Genomic DNA, 24,158 nt, shown 5'->3' with positions numbered 1-24,158 from the left:
TCAAATGTTTGGTTAAATCCTAAATATAAAACCGTTTTATCTCTATAAAAACACCATAAAATACATAGCTTACAAAACTGTTTCTTTAGTACAGGGTAAAAATGAAAGGGTCTTTATATCTTATTTGAAATAATAGTCTGTTTTTAAGGTCATGCCTTAAAAATTGTATTTAGCATCAGCCGGGCATTCTAAGTAGCTATGAAGGGTGGCTGATTATAGGTGTCAAGATGTAGAGAAGTAATGAGTTGCATATGTGTAACTTCCCCTTCTTAGCTGTAAACTGGTTTATTTGGGAATACCCCAGTTTAATGCTCGTTGTATGTCAGTTTTGTGTAGTTGATTCTTGGCCCTTAAGCAGTAGCAACCCTAGTTTTTATTTTATTTTTTTTAATATCAAATGAGCTTACGAATCAGTCTGGTGGCATGTGGGGCCTAGAGATTGTGTTTGGATTTCCATTGTAGGCATGGTGTTTTAGCTTAGATGGCCTGCTTTTTGGGGCAACTACTGCTGGAGGAGCAAAATCACTCAAGTCTTCTTTGAACACTGCCATTGAGCCTTGTGCTTCTCATCTTTTAGCTGACCAGAGAGCAGGTTTACCTTGAATCATTTTGGGCAGTTGGTTAAAAATTTAAAATTTTCTATCGTATAATGGGCTTAAGAGAATACACTGTTCTTTAAAAAGTAAAGATTTAAAATTTTGTGTTAAAGTGTATATTTTCTGGTAATCTAGTACTGTAATTGCTAAGCGTTCCAATTTAAAATTTCTACAGTGGTTTCATAAATTACTTTATAATTCTGGAAAAATGTCTCTAATTATAATTTAATTATACATTAGAAGTGACATATTTGGCAAATTAGTATTTTTCATGATCTTGTTACACGGGATGGCAGCTGAAATGATTTTTAAGATTTAAATATAGTTAAAAGAACTAACCTCTCCTCTCTGTTTTTTAAAAAATTATTTTCTCCAAAAATTCCATTAGGTAACAGAAATCCAGGACTGGAGTGCATCGAGCCCACACAGTGCAGCGTATGTTCTCTGGGATAATGGTGCTAAGAACCTGTACAGAGTTGGCTTTGAAGGCATGGTAGGTAGTACAAACCACAAAAGATGACAATATTGGATGGATGAATAAAGGGAAATAAAAATAGCCCTTATTGGTTTTTAATTTTTTAATTTTGTCATATCCTTTTGTCAGGATACAGCCATCTGAATCATGAATATGCAATAGGAGGGAAAATCTGTAAAGTGCAAATTTAATAAACTTTACATTTTTACTACGATTATTTAAACTATTTAATAGTAAATATGATTTTGTCCTCAGTTAATGTTTGATAACTTACTATACATTGATTGTATAGAGCTGATCCCTTATAAATGTAAGTAGGGAGTTTATTTACTAAAATCTGTCACAAAGATTTAGAATCATCTATAAGGCTGCTCTTTGGCATGGACATTGAGAATAGTATTATAATGAGATTTTTGTGGTATATTTGTATTCTAGGATCTGGTAGCTGATAAAAGTATAAATTACAATAGGTGTTAAAATTATTTTTTAAGGAGATTTTTTTCCCTGTATTTTTCAAGTGTGGTGTTGATAATTGAAAATGATTGTCCTAAAAACACTTTGAATTACTTAAGTGCTTAGGAGAATAATGGATAGAGAATAATTGATGAGCCTGTGTTTCTGCGCTTCGTGGATCATTGTTCAAATGTTGACCTCAGCTATTTAATTCATAAAGTATAATTAAATAGTATATCAATGTCAAAATATTAATGCCTTTTATATCCCTTCCATCTTGAATATATTCCTCATGCAAAGAATTCTTTAAATTTAATTTTTTTCCCACTGTTTTATGCCCCTCCTTAGGTGGGGAAAAAATACTCCACTGTCCCTTTGCTTTAATTTCTTCCATTTATATATAAAGCCAGGCATGTGAATCTAAACAAATACTTTACTTGCCAATTTTTATAATAATATATAGCATTGTTATCAGTTTTTCATTATTATCTTTGTGCCTCTCCCTGTTTTTAAATTGTGGATTCTTGAGGGTTCCAACTGATTATTAACTTGCCTCAAATGAAGCTTTAGTGCTTTATGTGCTCAGGTGCTTAATGAGTAGTGTGTATATATAGATTGATCCTGTTCTTGTTTATTGATGGCTGAGTAATATTTCTCTGTATGGTTATGCTGTTGTTTATTTAATGAGATTTCTGTTGACGGGGGTATCTGGGTTTTTTTTTTTCTTCCCATTGTTGCAAGCATTGTTTCAGTAAGCATTCTTTTGCATATATCTTTGCACATTTATGGGTGTATTTCCTTAGGATAGATTCCTAGAAGTGGAATTGCTGGGTTAAAGTATCAAATTAAAACAGTTTGACCTGTGTGTCTTTTTGGTTAGGATTGAACTAAATGTGATGCTCTAGTGGCAAAGAAGACTGTGAAAGAGAGTTGGGTTCTGTGTGTGTGTATGTATGTATAAAGGAGCTCCTTTCCTTAATAGAGTATGTATGTACTGATTGCCTACTATGTATATATAGGCATTTTTAAGGAAATGTACTTCTAAATTTTCACAGTAACCCTCAAAGTTGCTCTTCTAAGTTCATATTTTCTGTACTTTTCATTATACGAGGACTGCCTCCCCATTCAGATACTTAAATAATAAATTTGTTTTCTTATGAAAGCTGAGTGGGAAGGAACTTGCGTTAACTGAGTTATGGTGAAGTAAGGACTAAAGTTGACGTGTGTAGGAAAATTGACTGGACAAGAAATCAAATACTGGATTTGGTTCTGTTCTTTTCTACTTTCTGGCTGTTTAGTTTTGGATAATTTCCTTTATAAAATGAGTTAGTACCTGCCTTGTATATTTCATAAAATTGATTAGAAAGATCAAATGAGTTGAACTTTTTTTGTTAAAAGTATCTTTAAAATGGAATGTGTTAGGTACGTTTTAAATATTAGATATTTGTTATAGTCCTTTTTTTTAGCATGTGTTTTTGGAAATATTATAATGGTAAAGATCTAGGCATTTTAATTTTGAACTTTAAAAGAAAGCTAAAAATAAATAAAGTATGACCTATCTGAAGATCAAGTTTATAGTTTTTGATGGGTCCTTTTGAAAGCAGTGTTTAGTGTGACTGTTAACTCAGAACTACTCTTGACTTCTGCTGAGGGTATGTTCTGAATGAACATTTGTCTGTTTTAGATATTGACCTATGCTTGAAGTTTTCAAGGGTGATTTTTCTGATTTCTTTTCTTCTTCTTAGTCTGATCTGAAGTGTGTCCAGGATGCCAAAGGAGGTTCTTTCTACAGAGATCACTGCCCTGTGCTAGGTGAGTTAGCAGACTAGAGAAAATTACTTAAGTAATGGGTCAGAGTGCATGGAATCAGAAAAATGGTTAAACTGGACTTTTTAATTGGACTTGAAAAAAATTATTTACCACTAAAGCTGTTTAGAGAGATAGTTTTTTGGTTTTATTTTGGTTTTAAAACATTTCTTCTTTTTTAATGATTTATTTAGACTCTGAAAGACTTGTCATGTCTTGAGAATTGATATGCCATTTATATGTCATAATATATTTGAAACTTTTGTCTTTCATAAACTTCTATTGAAAAATTTTGTTAGATTATCAATGTTATATCTCTTAACACTACTGAGAATAGAATCTGACAATTTAATGCTTATAAATTCCTTAGAAGTTTTTGAAAATTGCCTTTTTAGTACAAGAACAGCTCCAAGATTAATGTAATATAATAAATACAACTTCATATATCATTAAAATAAAAAGAAAAGAACGAGAAAACCAAAACTAGCTTCATTTTATAGATTATTATTGCTATGGTGAACATTTACCACATTCTTTTTTTTTTTTTTTAAAGATTTTATTTATTTATTTTTTTCCCCCCAAAGCCCCAGTAGATAGTTGTATGTCATAGCTGCACATCTTTCTAGTTGCTGTATGTGGGACACGGCCTCAGCATGGCCGGAGAAGTGGTGCGCGCCCGGGATCCGAACCCGGGCCGCCAGCAGCGGAGCGCGCGCACTTAACCGCTAAGCCACAGGGTCGGCCCACCACATTCTTTTTTTTTTTTTTTTTTTTTTTGTGTGAGGAGATCAGCCCTGAGCTAACATCCGCCAATCCTCCTCCTCCCTTGCTGAGGAAGACGGACCTGGGCCAACATCGGTGCCCATCCTCCTCCACTTTATATGGGACGCCGCCACAGCATGGCTCACCAAGCAGTGCGTCGGTGCGCGCCCGCGATCCGAACCAGCGAACCCCGGGCCGCCGCAGCGGAGCGCACGCACCCAACCGCTCGCGCCACCCGGCCGGCCCCCCACCACATTCTTTTGATTGAGCCTTTAGTCCCTGAATGCTTTCCTTTCTCACGTGAACTCTGTGTTCTTCTTTCCAAATCATTTGATTTGTCCTTTTGCCAAAAAGTGCTGTTTTCTTGCAGCATGCCTTAATTTTTTTATTTTTTTTTTGATGAGGAAGATTGGCCCTGAGCTAACATGTGTGTCCATCTTCTATTTTGTACGTGGGATGCCACCACAGCATGGCTTGATGAGCGGTGTAGGTCTGCGCTCGGGATCCGAACCTGCAAACCATGGGCTGCCAAAGCAGAGCGCACCGAACTCAACCACTGTGCCACTCACTGGGCTGGCCCCTAATTTTTTTTTTAAAGGAGAGTGTAGAAGAGATACTTATGTTTTGATGAGCTCATCCATTTCTCTTGCTGTCAGAAACTTTCCTGTTTTGTGTCTTACCTTCAGAAGAAAAGTGCAAAGTCAACATACACATTCTGAATCCGTCAGCATAGTGTTTTATGATCATGAATCCTTTATTCCAGAACTAGCTTTGAAAATAACGTAGGGAATGGGCTTTGAAATATCTACAAGTGCTCTTTAGGTAAAAATCACAAGAACCATTTGGTAAAAAATAGTACTAAGCACTTCAGAGAAAAAAATAATTCCAGGGTTCTCTTTCGTATTCTCTAGTTAGTTATTATGGTCCTGATGCAGTGATAGTCAAAGAGTCATCCAGGCAGAAAAGTGAATGTTTTCAACACCCAGAACTTTGTGTTCTGATATGGGGTTGCATAGTCTTTTAAAGATTCTACTCTTGTTCACTCATTGTTATAAGTCATCACATTATTTCAATTTTAGAGTCTGATGTTTGTTTTGTTTTGTTTTTTTAAAGCTCTCCAGTTCTAGAATCTGATACTTACAGTATATTCTCAAATCATTTCAAGATTAGGTGGTAACTAAAACATCTAGAGCTTGTTCTTGTTTAAAGATAATGCAGTTGCATGTTGTTGCTGTGATTTTCCTTTTTCTTTGTCAACTCCCTTTGCAATTACAGGTGAGCAGAATGGCAACAGGAATCCTGGTGGATTGCAAATTGGTGACCTGGTAAATATAGATCTTGACCTAGAAATTGTACAGTCTTTGCAGCATGGTCATGGAGGATGGACTGATGGCATGTTTGAGACTTTAACTACAACTGGAAATGTTTGTGGCATTGATGAAGACCATGACATTGTAGTACAATATCCAAGTGGCAATAGGTTGGTGATATTTCTTAATTTTCAGTAATGGCAAATAAAGTTAGTATGTACACGAAAGAGCCTTAAAGAAAGCAAATAATGTGATATAATCAAAGTCTCCTTAAAGTTAGCTCTTAGTAGATAAAAATCCAGAATATGTTAGTAAGGTGGAGTGGAACAAATGATGAGAAAGAGAGAGAGAGAGAGAGAGTGTGTGTGTGTGTGTGTGTGTGTGTGTGGTGTGTTGTGTGTATGTGAATTTATATGAATATATTTATGATACAATATTCTGTGCACTTTTTTTCCTTCGGGGAGCAGAATGCGTTATATCAGTGTTAGATCCAGGTATAGCTAAAAAGTTCTGTGTTCATAATGGACCATATAAATCTACTCTGAATGACAAGGATAAAATTAAACTGCTGTGGCCCATATCTCCAGGGTCATCTCTTGGTAACACAGCTCTCCCTTGTCACAGACACATATGCACACACTAATCCTTATCAGCAACATAGAATTGCTTCCATTTCCTCAGTTCTGTACCTTTGCACATACCACTGTCTCCATGCAGAATACCCTTTCCTCCTTTTCTCCCTCTTTCTCTGGATTATCTCCTCTGTATCTTATATTGAGCTTATATGCTTTGGGAAACTCCTCTCTCACCCTCCCTACACTAGTCATCTGTTTAGGTCTCCTATTTATTAAAACAATTATTTATTTAGGTTGTGAGTCTTCTTTGAGACTGGGCCAGTGCCTTTTATTTATTTGACCCTAGGGGCCAAAATATATCCAGTTTACCAGTATGTTTGCAGTATTTTATTTTATTTTATTTATTTATTTTTTAAATTTTATTTTTTGTTTATTTTTGTGAGGAAGATTAGCCCTGAGCTAACATCCATCGCCAATCCTCCTCTTTTTGCCGAGGAAGATTGGCCCTGGGCTAACATCCGTGCCTATCTTCTCTACTTTATATGGGACGCTGCCACAGCATGGCTTGACAAAGCGATGTATCGGTGCGCGCCCAGGATCTGAACATGGGAGCCCCGGGCCGCCAAAGCGGAGCGTGCTCACTTAACCACTGCGCCACCAGGCCGGCCCGTTTGCAGTATTTTAAAGAAAAAGCAATAGTTAAATTGAATAATTGTCAAAACTTTATTACAGACGTGTATGTAAAGAAACTAACTCTATGAGGTTCTTTAAGGGAGGGATTATATATAGAATAAGAAAAATTAACATTAAGTTGCTTACCAAAGTATAGAATTGGCTGTAATTGTGTTCAAATCTTAAGGATATATATCAAGAGACACAGAAAAAGCATTTGACAAAATCCAACACCCTTTCATGATAAAAACACTAAATAAACTAGAAACAGAAGGGAACTTCTTCAGCTTGATAAAGGACATTGACAAAAAACCAACTTCTAACATCATATTCAATGGTGAAAGACTGAATGCTTTTCCCCTAAGATCAGGAGCAAGGCAAGAATGTCTGTTCTCCCCACTTCTATTCAACATTGTTCTAGACAGTCTAGCCAGGGCAATTAGGCAAGAAAAAGAAAAGGAAGAAGTTAAACCATCTCTGTTCTCAGGTGACATGATCTTGTGTGTAGAAAAACCTAAGGAATCCACAAAAAAAACTGTTAAAAATAATGAGTTCAGGAAAGTTGCAGGATGTAAGATCAGCATAGAAAAATCAATTGTATTTCTGTGCACTAGCAATGAACAGTCTGAAAATGAAATTAAGAAAACACTTCCATTTACAATAGCATTACAGAGAATAAAGTACTTAAGAATAAATTTTGCCCAAGAAGTGCAAGACTTCGTATACTTCAAAACTATAAAACATTGTTGAAGGAAATTAAAGAAGATCTAAATAAATGGAAAGATATCTCCTGTTTATGGATCAGAAGATTTAATACTGTTTAGATGGTGTATTAGTTTCCTAGGCTGCCATGACAAATTACCACAAACTGGGTGGCTTAAAACAATAGAAATTTATTGTTTAGGGCTGGCCCCGTGGCTTAGTGATTAAGTGCGCGCGCTCCACTACTGGCGGCCCAGGTTCAGATCCCAGGCACGCACCGACGCACCGCTTCTCTGGCCATGCTGAGGCCGCGTCCCACATACAGCAACTAGAAGGATGTGCAACTATGACATACAGCTATCTACTGGAGTTTTGGCGGGAAAAGAAAATTTATTGTTTCACAATTCTGGAGGCAAGAAAAGTTAAGGTGTCGGCAAGATTAGTTCCTTCTGGAGGCTCTGAGGGAGAATCTGTTCTGTGCCTCTCTCTTAGCTTCTGGTGGTTGCTGGCAGTCTTTGGTGTTTCTTGGCTTGTAGATGCATCACTCATTTCTCTGCCTCTGTCTTTCACATGGCCTTCTGCTCTGTGTGTCCCTGTGTCTTCACAGGACTTTCTTCTTTTTTTTTTTTCTGGGTACAAATTTTAGTTTCAAATGCATTCAAATCAATCTCTGATTAGTCAAGTTCAGACAGTCATAGGGAGATCATTTGAGACTGAGAGCCACATAGAGAGTCTCCTAGCCCACTATTTTATTTTCATCAGCACAACATTTGTAGCTTAACCATCTATGGGGAAGGAACGCTGAGGAGGCATAGAAGGAAGTTAATTGCTCATGGAAATTCTAAAATCCTTTAGGTAGAAAATGATCAAAAGCTAATTTCACATGACTTTCTTATAAGGACACCAGTCATTGAATTTAGGGCCCAGCTTAATCCAATATGACCTCTTTTTAACTGGATTATATCTGCAAAGACCTTATTTCTAAATATGGTTGCATTCAGAGGTATTGGGGATTAGAATTTCAACATATATATATATATATAAAAATATATATATATATATATATATTTTTTTTTGTGAGGAAGATTAGCCCTGAGCTAACTAACATCCGTTGCCAATCCTTTTCTTTTTGCTGAGTAAGATTGGCCCTGGGATAACATCTGTGACCATCTTCCTCTACTTTACATGGGATGCCTGCCACAGCTTGACAAGTGGTGCGTCGGTCTGCACCCAGGATCTGAACCTGCAAATCCCGGGCCCCCAAAGTGGAGTGTGAGAACTTAACTGCTAGGCCACTGGGCTGGCCCTGCAACATATCTTTTTGACGTAATTCAACCTATAAGAAATGACAGCATCCCCCAAACTAATCAACAGATTCATTGCAATCCCTATCAAAATCCTAGTGCCTTTTTTACAGAAGTTGGCAAACTTATCCTAAAATTCATATGAAAATTCAAGGGAGCCAGAATAGCGAAAATAATTTGAAAAAGAAAAAATCGGAGGACTCACAGTTCCTGATTTCAACATTTGCCACCATCAAGATAGTGTATTACTCACTTAAGAATAGACATGTAGATTGGTAGAAAAAGAATTGAGAGTCCAGAAATAAGCTCTTGCATTTAAGAACGGTTGATTTTTGACAAGGGTCCGACACAGTTAAATGGAGAAAGAATGGTTTTTTCAACAAATGGTGCTGACAGTATATGCGAATATTGAATCACTATGTTGTACACCTGAAACTAAGATAATGTTATATGTCAATTATACCGCAATTAAAAAAAAATAAAGCTACAATAAAAAAAAACCCTCATAAACATACAAAATGGTGCTAAGTCAACTGGTTATCAACATGCAGAAGAATGAAATTGGATCCCTGCTATGCACCGTATACAAATATTAAGTCAAAATGGATCACACACAAACGTAAGAGTTAAAACTACAAAATTCTTAGAACAAAACATAGATGTAAATCTTTGTGACCTTGGATTAGACAGTGGTTTCTTAGATATGACCTCCAAAGCAGAAGCATCCAAAGAAAAAGTGAATAAATTGAACTACATAAAAACTAAAAACTTTTGCATTTCAAAGGAAACTATCAAGAAAGTGAAAAGACAACCCATGGAATGGGAGAAAATATTTGCAAATCATATGTCTGATTAGGGACTTGTGTCTAGAATATATAAAGAACTCTTACAATTCAACAATAAAAGACAAATAACCCAACTGAAAAATGGGCAAAGGATTTTAATAGACATTTTTTGCCAAAGAAGATTTAGAGATGGCCAATAAGCTAGGGCTGCCATAACAAAATACCACAGACTGGGTGGCTTAAACAACAGAAATTTATTTTCTTACAGTTCTGGAGGCTGGAAGTCCAAGATCAAGGTGCCGTCAGAGTTGGTTTCTGGTGAGACCTCTTCTTGGCTTGTAGACGGCTATGTTCTCACTGTGTCCTCACATGGCCTTTTGTCTGTGCCTACTCAGAGAAAGACGTCTCTGATGTCTCTTCCTCTTCTTGTGAGGTCACTAGTCCTGTCGCATTAGTGCCCCATCTTTATGACCTCGTTTAGCCTTTGTTACCCTTAAAGGCTCTGTCTCCAAATACAGTCACATTAGGAGTTAGAGCTTGAATATGTAAATTTTGGAGGGAGACAGTTCATTCTGTAACACTCATGAAAAGATGCTCATCATTATTAGTTATTAGGGAAATGCAATTCAAAACTATAATGAGATACCATTTCACATATAGAATGGCTAGAATAAAAAAGTCGGATAATTACAAGTGTTGGTGAAGGTGTAGAGAGATTAGAACCAAACCCTCATACATTGATGGTAGGAGTGTGAAGTGGTCTAGATGCTTTAGAAAACAGTTTGGTAGTTCTCCAAAATGTTAAATATATGGTTACCATATGACCCGGCAGGTCCACTCATAGGTTTATACCCAAGAGAATTGAAAACGTGTGTCCATGCAAAAACCTGTATATGAATGTTTGTAGAAGCATTATTCATGGCATCAGCCAAAACGTGGAAATAACCTAAGTGTATATCAACTGATGAATGGATAAACAAAATGGATATGTCCATATGATGGAATATTATATTTGGCCGTAAAAGGAAGGGAGTACTGACATATGCTGCAACATAGATAAATCTTGAAACCATTATGCTGAGTAAAAGAAGCCAGTCACAAAAGGTCACATATTATGTGATTTTATTTATATAAAATGTCCAGAATAAGCAAATTCATAGAAACAAAGTATATTACCCGTTGTTAGGGGGTGAGGAGAGGGGTGAATGTGGAATGACTGCTAATCGTTATGGGATATCTTTCTTCAGTGATAAAAATGAAATTAGATAGTGGTGCTTGGTTTTACAACTGTGAATGTACTAAAAGCCACTGAAGTTTACATTTTAAATGAGTCAATTGTATGGGATTTGAATTACATCTCGAGAAAGGTGTTAATGAAAAGAAGGAAGAAAACGTAATTTCAGGTTAGCATGTACTAACACATTTTGTGTTAAATATTATCTTGTTTGTTGTTTGGAAATGTTAGGTTAACACAAATTAGGATTATTACTTGCAGAATTCTTCTTTGATCAAAATTCTTTCTTGGGCAATAGTTTTAACAGTAATATGACATTTGAGTTATAGAAAATAATATTTTTTTCTTTATTCAACAAAAATTTATTAAGTACTTATCCAGTATTAGGCCCTATGATTAGTGCTAGGATTACAAAGACAATTAAGACATGGTCCCCTGCTTTGAAGGGGTCTCCCTTTTAGTTTAGAGAGGCAAAACCAGAAATAACTGTATTAAAATGTTGTAAGTGATTATGATAGGTGAGTATTCAGGGTATTCTAAAGGTACAAAAGCAGAGTAGTCATTTCAGCTAGGCAAATCAGAGAAAACTTCAGAGAGAAAATTACATTTAGAGTAAGTTTGAAAAATTGACTCGATTTTCATCAGGGCAGGGAAGCACTGTAGGCAGAGGGAACAATTTGAGTAAATACTGTTGTATTCAGGCACTACAATAGGTCTAGTAAGTTTTGGAATATTGGAAGTAGGGTCAAGGGCACTGTGATTGATAAGGCTGAAAAGAAAACTTTGTGTATCTGATTTTTATTCCTAACTGGTCAGAGGCACTTCTTTCTCTTTGTGGTTGCTTTAGAAAGAAAAATTTACTTACATGGTTACAGGAATTTAATAAACAGATTTTTTTATGTTGTGACCTCTCAGAGTCTTTTATATGCTAATGACCATTAGAATTAAGGAGAGGAGGATATAATATGCCATATTGTAAAAGCTTATTTGACTAGGGAACTTTTTTGCTTTGGAGTGCCATGTGGGAGTATGGGAAATGTGTTACGTTGTGGTACAGCTATTTGGTGGAATAGTAAGTAGTCAATAAAATAGTGATTATAAAGATGGGAGCAGCATAGAAAAATGCTTGTGTATAGAGAAGAAGAAATCAGAATCCAAATTTGTTTTGATACAATGATTATAATCATTTAAAATACCTAACCATGACAAATTAAAACTAGATACTATTTTTATCCATGAGGTTGGCAATGGTAAGGGGAAATGCTGTACTCTTTGTAGAGCAGTTTGGCTGTAACTATCAGAATTGTGAACAAATATATACTTTGATGAAGTAGTTCTTTTAGGAATCTCTAATGACAAACTGACCCCATGTGCACAAAGATGTGCATACAGGGATGTTCTTTATGCTATTGTTCATAATAGTGAAAAATTGGAAATACTTTAAATGATAGTTAATGGGAGAATGATTAAGTACATTAGTGTATATCCATGCTATGAAATACTCTGTAGCCATTAAATTGAAATATGTAGATCTATGTCTGTGACATTGAAAAATAAATCTTCCAAGATCCATTCTCTGAGAAAAAAGTCACAGAATAATTATATATATATGTATATTATGATCCCCATTATGGAAAAGAAAGCAACTCTCTCTGCATTGTAACTATCACTCAGCATATTGATAGGTAATCTGCGAGGATACACAGTGGCGTATTAACAGTGGTTTCTAGTGGGGTGGGGAATGGTGATCCAGGTGTTTGTGTGAAATGGAGCTTTCGCTTTTTATGTTTCTGAATGTTTTAATTTTTAACAGTGAGTGCTTATTACTTTTATAACAGTTTTTTAAAACATGGAAGAGAATAAATCTAGACAGAAGTATAACATATTAGAGTGGTGAGATTATGGATGACTCTTTTCCCAAATTTGTATAATAAAATTATGAAGAGAAATACAAATCATTGAGGATGTAACTGCAAAGGAATGCTTTACTCTTTTGATATGTTATAGGGCTTTTCTCCCTGCAATGTTTAACTAAGAGTGTTGTGTTAAAATTAAGTAAACTTACCCACTTTGAGTTTTGGCTTTGATCTTCAGGTGGACCTTCAATCCTGCTGTTCTCACTAAAGCAAACATTGTACGAAGTGGGGATGCTGCTCAGGGTGCAGAAGGAGGCACCTCACAGTTTCAAGTGGGTGATCTTGTGCAAGTTTGTTATGATCTGGAAAGAATTAAACTTCTACAAAGAGGACATGGAGAATGGGCTGAAGCTATGCTCCCAGTAAGTATATGTAAAATAGTTCTGGACTAGGAATTATACCATGCTTATGTAGTTTTTAAAAGTACTTTAATTTTAGAAACTAAATTAGCATAATCTTTTGAGAGTTGTACTCTTCATTTGCAGCTAGGCATACTTATAGCTTTTATTTTCTAATTTATTTCAGTTAAATTAGCCCAGGGAGGTTCAAAAAGAGCTACAGTTAATATTTTTTGATAGAGCTATTAATGGAGAAGGTAATGTAGTGGAAGGCAACAGATGCTTTCCTGATGCTTGGCACCAGAAATGGGAGTGACGTGCTCATCCATCGCTAGCAGTGCTGGACCACTGCTGCTTTCCTCACTTGGAGCTCTACCTTGCTGAAACTTAGAGTGTGGAAGGGCCGCTCAGAATGTGTGCCTTCTGAGGCGACTTTGCTCCCAAAGAGCTACGGTTTAATTTTTTATTTATTTCAGTCAATACATTTTTTTTTATCATATGTTAAGCAACAACAAAAAAATTTGTTTGCTGCCTTTTCGTCCATCCTTCTCTTTCTCCCTCCGTCCCTCCCTTCTGTCCTTTTGTCCCATCCTGCTACTCCCCACACTGCCTTGCCCTTTATCCCATTTCCTTCCACCTTGCTATGTCCTGTTCAGCCTTCTACTTTGCCCACTCCCTGCTCCTGTCTCATCCAGTCCCAAATCCCATCCCGTTCAGTGTCGCCTTCCTGTCCCGTGTACCTCCCCTCCCATCCCTCTTCGTATCCCGTCCCCCCTACCCCCTGCGCTGTGTTGTCCAGTCCCTTGTCCTGGCCTGCACCTCCTTCTCTTCCTATCCAGCCTCAACTCCTGCCCCATCTAGCTCTCTGCCCCCTCCCATCCTGTCCAGTCCCCCCTCCCTGTCCTTCATGTTGTTTTGTCCCTAATCAGTCCATCCTTCCTTCCTGCCTTACTTCTTCAGCAGATATTTTAGCACAAACTGTGCCTTTCAGGCTTCGGAGATATAATAGTGAACAACACAGAAAAAAAATCTCTGTTGTTTTGGTGCTTTCATTCAAACACATTTCGTAGTTTACAGAGGCTGCTGATGTTATTTTTTATTGCTTTAGTTAGATATTGAATAAATGATGGTTGTGTATGTTTTTCAGGACTATATATTTTAGAATGTTTATTTTTGTCAAACAAATTAAGTTCTATATAATCCCTCTTTGTTTTGTTTGCTTTTGATATTAAAGTTGGTTAAAAGAATGTATTGATATACTTCAAGCCTCATTGTAGTGTGGTTTTATTTAAAATGTAATCTTTTGACTTGTTTTATAGGGGCTATATATACTATTTGAAGATTTTTCATAGTCAAGATATTTTTGTTTTTCCACTTAGCAATGACACCTTGTAGTTGCTTCTGTCTATTGAGTGCCCAGTTATTCCAAGCACTGTGCTAGATGATGTGCACATGTATACACGTGCACACGTACATGTATGTATACATGTAACTACATATACATGTAGACTTTATTTGTCTTAGGAATATTATATGTAGGTGGTGGTATGGCATCCTTGTATTAAAGATGAGGAAATCAGAGCTAAGATTCTGAACTGGAATTTGAACCCAAAAACTTAAAGTACTCTGTCTCCCCTATTAAGCGGCTGTAAAAGCAAAACCTCTAGATAATTTCTAGAGAGGAATTCTGGGATTCTATTAGTGGTGATATAGATTTGAATCTTCTCAAATCTTCTTGATAAAAATAGTCAACAACTAGATTAGCATAACCAAAAAAGCCACAAACAACTGTACCAAAGCCAGGTGACAGAGTAGCCTGTTGAGCCCTAAAATATGAATGAGTGGAGATAAACCACTGACAGCTACTGGGTCTGCATCTGTCTGTATGGCAGCAGAGAATAGTGGGGCATCGGATGGACCTGAGAACAGGGGAACTCCAGTATAGCTAACAAGTGTTCATTGGCTAGTGTGGTCACAACCACTGAACCTGAGAGGACTCTCGCAGACTCCGGTTTGGGGTGAGAGCAATAGGTCTGTGCTATAGTCTGAAGGGACTGGAGCAACCTGGGTCTGTAAACTCTCAGAAATAACCAGTCGAAGCTCCCTTCCAGGGCAGAGCCCTTCATTGAGGAGAAAGTGCTGAGAATAGAAACCAAACTGAGTAGGTTAGAGACAGTAGGGACAAAGGAGAGAGTAGGTCCAAATAAAAGTTGGAATGGATCATGGTGGAATCCCCATACACAATTGAAAAAAAAGAATAAGGAATAGAATAACTTCTCTACAGACAAATGAAAGTACATGAGAAAGATATGCACAGAAAACTAAAATCTAATAATGCAAAATGAGCTAAAAGAAATTAAGAAAATGATAAAAGATGTGAAAGAATGAATTAAATCATAATTAGAAATGAGGTGACAGAACTTAGGAGAGAATTGAAAAGATTGTTTCAGAAATGAAGAGTAAGATAGAAACAACACAGAGCAAATAAATACAACAGATAATGCCTTAAGAGAAATAGAAGATAAAAAGGAAGAATATTTTTAAAATCAAAAAGATAAAGTATATGAGAGAAAGTGACAAATATAAAATATCTAATATATGTGTATTAGGAGTCCTTGCAAAAAGGAAAAACAGAAACCAAAGCAATGGGATATAACAAATGCTAAAATGTATAATTCTAGAAAAATTTTCCTGAAATTAAAAGGTTTGAAACTAGATATTGAAAGGACGCATTGATGGGCTGGCTCAGTGGCATAGTGGTTAAGTGCGTGTGCTTCCCTTTCGTGGCCCGGCGTTCGCAGGTTTGGATCCCAGGCGCGGACTGGTGCACCACTTGTCAAGCCATGCTGTGGCGGTGTCCCATATAAAGTAGAGGAAGATGGGCACAGATGTTAGCCCAGGGCCAGTCTTCCTCAGCAAAAAGAGGAGGATTGGCATCGAATGTTAGCTCAGGGCTGATCTTCCTCACACAAAAAAATAAATAAATAAAAATAAAAGGACATATTGCATATCTGGGCAAACTGACCCAGAACACCAAACACTGAGCCATATTCTGGTAAGATAACTGAATCTTCAAGAAAAGAAAAAGTTCTTTGGGTATCTAGTAAAAAAGACAAAGTTACTTATAAAGGAAAGAAAATCAGATTGCTGTTAAGAAGTCTGATCTCAATGTTTTATGCCAGAAAACAGTGAAATAACATTTATTTAAGGTACTCAAAGAAAGAAAATGTAAGCTAAGGATTTAATATATAACCAAACTGACTTTCAAGCGTAAAGGCTACAGATTGCTGTAAACATGTAAGAATTCAGAGTCTTGTTCCTGTGAGCCTTTTCTGAGTAATCTAGAGAATTAGTTTCAGACAACCAAAATGACTACAGAGACACCAGCTGAAGGACTGGTGGTGATCACTGAATATATATTTATTTGTTGAACCATGAGTCTGTAATGGTTATAACGTAGATATAGTACACTGTGAAAAAGTGGGATGGGAATGGAGAGAGTGTAGGGAAAGTTTAATAAGGTATTTTATTGCCTTTTAATTATTAATTGAGACTAAATATTGTTAATTTAAAATCTGATTTAAAATCAAAATATTAGGGAGAGAAGAGGGAATAAGAGTATATAATATATAACTATAAACATAACTATTAGGACAATGTAGTTTAATATAAAGTTTTAATATAAACTTTATATTAATGAAAGCAAAGAATGGCAGGATTAACCATAAAGTTAAAAAATTGAGTGTTCATGTATAAAAGCAATATGATATAGGGGACAAAGGTAGAAGGGAGATGTCTTTGAATATGTCTTGTTTTATAGATTTAATCTGAAATCACATACACATTTTATACAATTATATAACAAAATTAAATTTAAAAAAGGAACTTCTAAAGTGGAAAATAAAATGAAGTGATTTTTAATCACAGTAATTTGTCTTTATGTCCTTATAGGGGAATATACCCTACAGAACTGCGTAGAAAAAGAAATATTTAACAATTTTCAGAAATCTTATTGTTTGTGATAGTGTTAATATCGTTATTCTGAGATTATTGTGTCTGTAATATGACAAAAAAAATGAGTAGTCACATGATAATTTTAATTGTTATTCCCAGTGACTTTGAGAACCAGAATGATTAGAGTGGGAAAAGGAGATACAGGTCTAATACAGAAGAGGTTCAGTAAAAACCCTGTAGTCTTGAATTCGAATTGGAAGTGTTTGAACTTCTGATTTCATCTTTTAAAACAAAATAAAACAAAACCCCCTTTTTCCTAGCTCAGTTCATGAAAAGGCTGAGAAACAATGACCATTCCAGTAACAATAACCAACTTTAGTGCCCAGATTGTGGTCTTGAAATAGCCTTTCCCTCTGTAAAGAACCAGGGCTCTTTGGAGAAATGGCTAATTCTAGCTCTTGGGGAGGAAGTGAACCTCAGAAATGACCCTCAGAAATGGCTAATTCTAGCTCTTTAGCAGGAAGATGATCCTCATACCAGATAGCAAGGAAGCTATCAGAGATTTCTAGGTCATGTTAAAAGGATCTAGCAGCCAACTTGAGGATTTCTTACTAAATTCAGAAACAGATGAACCTATTAAACTATACCAATTAGCAAAATTCAGGTTGTAAGAAACTTTATAGGACAAATAACCCTGTTTCTTCAACAAATAATTTGCAAAGAAAAAAAATATATGTAGACTTTCTTTGGAGCTTGATTTAAACTTAAACTATTTATGTTTATGACACAGTTGGAAATTTGAACACTGACTGGTATTTTATGTTACCGTAGAGTTATTGATAATTTTGGGTAGGTTGGTAATAGTATTGTATTATGTTTGTTTAAAAAAAGAGTTTACATGACAAAATAATACAGGAAGGGAGAATGGGTAGGGGAAAACTGGTTGATGAGTGAGTGAGGATTCAGTATACTATTGTCTACTTTTGTGTGTTTGAGATCTTCCATAATGAAGTTAAGGAGGAAAAAGCAGAATGCAGCCTCATAGAGTTTGAGATTATGGTGGAAAATTCCAAGTGAAAATGTCTAATGAGAAGTTAAAATTGGAGTGTGTTGGGGGTTAACAGAGGGATAAACAGGGCTAGAGAAGTGTATTTTGGAGTCTTTAGAAATAAGATGACAGTTGTCAAAGTGGATTAAATTTTTAAGAAAGAAGAGTAAAAAATTAGGGAATAAAATTTTGGGAGAATGAATAGATTTAGAGACCTGAAGAAGGAAAAGAAGTCAGTGAGTGGAGAAAAGGAAGGACCAGGCAGAAGGATTAGACTGGCATCTGGAAATCAAGGGAATAATTTCAAGAAGTGGGGGTCTGATGCTGTGGAGAGGTCAAAAGAGAAAAACAAGTCAAGGGCACAAGTCAAGGGCAATTTCTCCTCCAGTATTATCACTATTCTTCACCAATTTTGTAGTATTATTTGCTGTTCTGTTGTGCTCAAGAGATGGGTTTTGGACCTGAGTTTGAAATGGGGCTAATAATAGCACTTAACTTTCAGGGTTATACATATTAGGTGAGTCAACACATATAAAGCTCTTAGAACAGTATCTTCTACATGTTAAGAGCTGCTGCCGCTGATTGTGTTCTGCACCTGATTGCCCTGCTTATTCCCTTTATTTAATAAGCATCTTATTTCTACACACTTCTGTTTTGGAATCAGGCATGACTCCAAAAAGGATTTAAACATAGATGTAAGCTTTGAGCCCTTTTTGGTTTAAATAGTTTTTTTTAGAAATCAGAGTTTCTTTTTTAGCCTGGATTGATGATGGATTTTGGACTTCATGAGTTACAAGTTCTCAAGATATATCTTGTGGGGTTAAAGAAGAAGGGTTGAGGGCTGGCCCCATGCCTTAGCAGTTAAGTGCACACACTCTGCTGCTGGAGGCCCGGGTTCAGATCCCAGGCGCGCACCGACGCACCGCTTCTCTGGCCATGCTGAGGCTGCATCCCACCTACAGCAACTAGAAGGATGTGCAGCTATGACATACAACTATCTACTGGGGCTTTGGGGAGGAAAAATAAAATAAAATGCTGTATATAAAACTACTTGAATAAACTGACTCATATTTAAAAAAAAAAAAAAAAAGAAGGGTTGAGTATCAAAAGGCAAAATTTTGTGAACTTTATGAATAAGATAGGCTGTCATGATTTATTTTTGTTTTTATATTCTTGTGTAAGTATAGTAGTTTTACTAAAATATTTTTTAAAGATACTCTTTAAAGTTTGTAACTAGTAAATAACCCCTTTGAATATGGTTATCCTTTATTTATTTATTTATTTATTTATTTATTTATTTATTTTAATAATTTTATTTATTTTTTTTCCCCCAAAGCCCCAGTAGATAGTTGTATGTCATAGCTTCACATCCTTCTAGTTGCTGCATGTGGGACATGGCCTCAGCATGGCCGGAGAAGCGGTGCGTCGGTATGTGCCCGGGATCTGAACCCGGGCTGCCAGCAGTGGAGCACACACACTTAACCACTAAGCCATGGGGCTGGCCCATATGGTTATCCTTTAAAAGTTTTTTCATTAGGAATCAAGTAAAATTAATGCTTTACACATGTGAAAAATGGTGATTGATTTTTATGGTATATACTTTAGACTTGGAAACATGAATCTAATGTTTTTTTAAAGACTTTAGGTAAAGTTGGCCGAGTACAACAGATTTATTCAGACAGTGATTTAAAGGTGGAAGTTTGTGGAACATCTTGGACGTATAATCCAGCAGCAGTTTCCAAGGTGGCATCTGCAGGATCAGCCATTAGCAATGCATCTGGTGGTATGTTTTGTGTCATGTTTCTTTAAAATTAATATGTTTTACAATAGAACAATTGCTAATTGCCTATTGTCGTATACAGATAACCTCGTATGGATTCTTGTTTTTCTCCCAGATCACATAATGTCACTTGAATGTTAACTACCTTTTCAACTTTCACTGAAGATCTTTTTCTTTTTTCATACAATGAACAACCTTTGTTCTGGCTGAGGTATGCCCTGGAAAAGTTCAAGGGCTTCTCCATATCAAATCTGAGATACCTGAAATTTGCCATTCTACTCTTTATTTAGAGCTTTTGTTTTCTGACAAAGAACCATCACTTTCTTAGACTGCTTTATTTTCTCTGTATTTCCAACATTATTACTAGCAGATGGCTTTCTTTCTGGATATTTTTACATATAAGCCATATTTTTCCCCTATATTATACATGTTACAGTGAGTAGAAAACCATGTTGAGATGTGGATACGCTGGATGCTTGGGTAGACTTTTGCCTAAAATCTTTCCTCCCTATGCTCCAGCTTTATATACACAGACTCAGTTCATTCTGCATCAAATTACAAGTTACTCTATGTATATTGTTGTCATGCAGAAAAGAAGATAGAACCATAACTGTACATAATAAAAAAGTAAAGGAAAACGTTGGGTGACCTCCAATTTTATTTTGTAGAGCTTTCATACTTCCTCTCCCTCTGTCTCTTCTCTCCTGCTGTAATTTGCTAGTCTGCTTGAAGTTTAAATTAAGAGGTGTTTATTTTTACCTTGAGGTTAGATGGCATCACAACAGGCTGACTACATACGAATTAGAAGAGTGAAAGATGGTTACTATCCTTCTCTCAAATAATGTGGACTTAGTGTTGGTCCTCTGCCCCACTTTGTGATTTCTTTGCTTTCCAATAAGTAGACCCAAGAATTAAGGAGTAGAACTAGGTAGGTTCTCTACTGATTAGTGCTATTTAGAAAAAAATGTTATAAAAGTGTCTATATAAATACATCTCTGGTTTGTTCTTACTTTAGTCAAAACTAATCAGTTGTCACCTTTGAAGTACGTTATTAACACTTAGATGTCCATTTTCAACTGAAATTGGTTTGTCCCTAAAATAGTTGGCTAGATATCATAGAGATTACATTGCTTTTGCATCATAATCATTGACCTGTTGATTTATTCTAAGGTCTGTAGCATTGAGCTCTGCGAGTCAGTGTGGTATGCTTAAGACCTGAAAGGAAGTTTGTATCATTATGATACTCCCATTGTAGTATGTTCATTCATAATATCTTTGGTGTGACTTCTAATTGATGAATTATTATTTGTGTGTAACTCTACTTTTTCTGATATTTGAACTTGAAATACATGAATTGGAGAAAACTGGGAATACTTATGTGCTTGAATTGAATGCAGCGTTATATGGTAGTAATTATAACTTGTATGGGTAATATCTGTAGCATAGTACAAAAATAACATTAATGGTAGAAATAATAAAAAAGAAAAAGTATGTGTTATAGGCATATAGGTAATGCTTGCCTGTTAGTAGTTAATGTTTGAGATCCTCCTATATTAGCAACTTTATTTGATGCTTTACAGAAAGACTCTCCCAACTCTTGAAGAAATTATTTGAAACCCAAGAATCTGGTGACCTCAATGAAGAATTAGTTAAGGCTGCTGCCAATGGAGATGTTGCTAAAGTGGAAGATTTACTAAAAAGACCAGATGTGGATGTGAGCATTTTAAAAATTATTTTGAAGCGTATACAAAAATAGAATAGTGTAATGAACCTTATACTTCAGCAGTTATGAAGATTTTACCGCATGTGCTTCATCTATTCCTTCTTCCTTGTTTTTCTGAGGTATTTTAAAGAAGACACCACACATCATTTTTCAGTGTGCACTTCTAAAAGATATTGATATTTTCTTATTTTAATACTGTGACCTTTTTTATTTTATGATTGACAAAACTTAGATTTAGGTTTTTAAGTGGCTAGTGTCCTTTTGGGAAATTTAGTGAATTTTTCTCATGTAAATTTCATCTTGTCATGTCTTTTAAATATATTTTAATAACTTTTATAAGCAGTTTTCTATCCCTCTTTTTAAAACATTTAAACGTTTTCCTCTCCCGCCTCCTGTGAAAGTTGACTATTTCAGAGTTTATAATGCAGATAAATTGGAGGTGATGCATTTTGTACATCTTAATAGTTGATGTAATTTTACTGTTCACATAAACTATATTTTAAGTGGGCCATTTTGGTTCTTGCTTAGTCATCTGTTGGCTTTCCCATTGCTACTGTGCTGGCACTGATACGATGTTCAGTGCCCACCAGGAGATTGTAGATGGAGTGTCACTGTGATTCATTGTCGCTGTGTTGTGAGGCTTTTGTTGCCACACCTTTGCATGTAAGTATGCTAGACAGTTTGAAGAAGATCAGATCTATAATTGTAAGGTATAAACATTCCTATGAGCTCATGTGGCATTTTAGGTTTATTAGAGAGAGAGTAATTGCAGCAGCACAACACAGTGGTTTCTTGATTGATCACAAATAATTTGTTTCAGATATTAAAGTACCAAGTGTTTTTTGTGTTTGAAAGATAGAGTCAGACTTCTCATATATATATTTTATTTAAGGTTTACATTTTATTATACTTAATTTTTTTCTTCATTTAATTACTAATTTATTTTAGTTATTTTTTAACAATGTCATACATTCTAAAAATTTAAAGGGAAAAATAGTTTTACAAGGTTTATTATGAAAAACAACGTGTCCTTCTCAACCTTATTTTCCCATTCTTCAGAGGCAACTATTTTTACCTCTTTCAGCTGATTTTCTTCATATATTTACCTTCACATCTTCCAGTAACATACTTCTGTTATTTATTGATTTTTATGTTTTAGGAGTTATCTTTTGATACTTCACTGTGGAAGTGAGGATTCAGCTTTCTTTTTCCACTTCCAGCCCACCTTCACCACACATATACACACTCCTCCCAGCTCCTTAACATGGTTATATTGTGTTGTAATTTTAAGATTAGAATTAATTGTGCATGTTATTATTTAAATGACATTCATATCTGAGCTGTGGACGATACTGGAGTGTGTTTTCTTACAAACCTTTTTGTTTTCCTTGGTGTTCATAGTTGTTTTTTTTGAAAAACATTGAGGTGTAATTTACATATAGTGAAATAACATGGATCAGTCAGTTTTGACAAATGCATACACCCATGTGATCCACACTCCTATTAATATGTGGAACGTTTCTTTCATTCCAAAAAGTTCACTTGTAGTTTTTCCCAGTCAGTCCCTTTTAACCCCAGACATAATTAAATTTTTTTCTCATTTGTTAGTAATCTGTATTGTTATAATTAATTTTTCTCCGAACTTCTCTCTAATTGTCTGATCTCTCAAGACATTCAGGCACATCAGGTACGTATTCATTTCATCATCTAAGATTGCTTTCAGTGCCTTCTAATGTGATTCATTGGGACAGGTTGCCCTCTGCACCTGATGCCCGTTTGGAATGTCTCCTCATCCATCAGCCTGAGGGTTCCCTTCCCCTCTCTCCTGTGTTGGATTTCTTGTTTTCTGTATCCTTTGTCTGTTTCCACGTTTACTCTCTTTTGTGAAGTACAGTCTTTAGTAGCTTCTTAAGAAAGTGTTCATGGGAAATAGATCTCTAATATGTAATTTTTTTTTAAGCTTACAATTAAATTTTAGATGGGAATAGAATTCTAGGTGGGACATCATTTTCCTTCAGAATAATTCCATTTTCTGCCAGCATTCAGAATTGCTGTTGAGGAGATTTAAGCCGTTCTGATTCCTGGTCCTACACGTGAGCAGTTTTTTTCTCTCAAGTATGAAGATCTCTTTTTTTTGCTAATATTCTGAACTTGCACAGTGATGTGCCTTGATGTGGATCTATTTTTATCCATTGCTTTCGATGTTTGATCTTTTTATTCTGGAAGTTGTGTCTTTCCTATCTGGAAATTTTATATATATAAATGTATATATATTATATATTAGACTTTATTTTTTTAGAGCAGTTTTAGGTTTACAAACTAAAATTGAGAGGGAGTTACAGAGATTTCCCACATATCCTCTGCCCACATATGCATAACCTCCCCCATTATCAGCATCACTCACCCGAATGGTACATTTTTTACCAAGGATAAACCTACGTTAACACATTATAATCTCCCAAAGTCCATAGTTTACCTTAGGGTTCATTCTTGGTGTTGTACATTCTATGAGTTTGGACAAAAGTATAATGACATATATCCATCATTATAATAGCATACAGAGTATTTTCACTGCCCTAAAAATCTTCTGTGCTCTGCCTATTCATTTTTTCCCCCACCCCACCCCTGGCAACCACTGATCTTTTTATTGTGTCCATAGTTTTGCCTTTTCCAGAATGTCAGTAGTTGGAACCATACAGTAAAGCCTTTTCAGATTGGCTTCTTT

The 24,158-nt window shown here is 35.7% G+C and overlaps 1 protein-coding gene across 3 annotated transcripts in view; it reads left to right on the top strand.

The window, feature by feature from the left end:
* Window positions 1–24,158, top strand: part of MIB1 (MIB E3 ubiquitin protein ligase 1) — a 118,039-nt gene that overhangs the window by 28,709 nt on the left and 65,172 nt on the right. For all 3 annotated transcript variants that reach the window (XM_058556824.1, XM_058556823.1, XM_058556825.1), the window contains exons 4-9: window positions 985–1,089; window positions 3,270–3,336; window positions 5,368–5,572; window positions 12,769–12,952; window positions 19,569–19,713; window positions 21,291–21,424. In XM_058556824.1, the coding sequence (XP_058412807.1) occupies window positions 985–1,089; window positions 3,270–3,336; window positions 5,368–5,572; window positions 12,769–12,952; window positions 19,569–19,713; window positions 21,291–21,424 (840 nt within the window). The remainder of the gene's footprint in view (window positions 1–984; window positions 1,090–3,269; window positions 3,337–5,367; window positions 5,573–12,768; window positions 12,953–19,568; window positions 19,714–21,290; window positions 21,425–24,158) is intronic.

Source organism: Diceros bicornis, chromosome 16, assembly GCF_020826845.1.
Source record: "Diceros bicornis minor isolate mBicDic1 chromosome 16, mDicBic1.mat.cur, whole genome shotgun sequence".
In the NCBI taxonomy this organism is placed as follows: Eukaryota; Metazoa; Chordata; class Mammalia; order Perissodactyla; family Rhinocerotidae; genus Diceros; species Diceros bicornis.
Note: the sequence above shows the minus strand (reverse complement) of the source record. Positions and strands in the feature narration are given on the sequence as shown.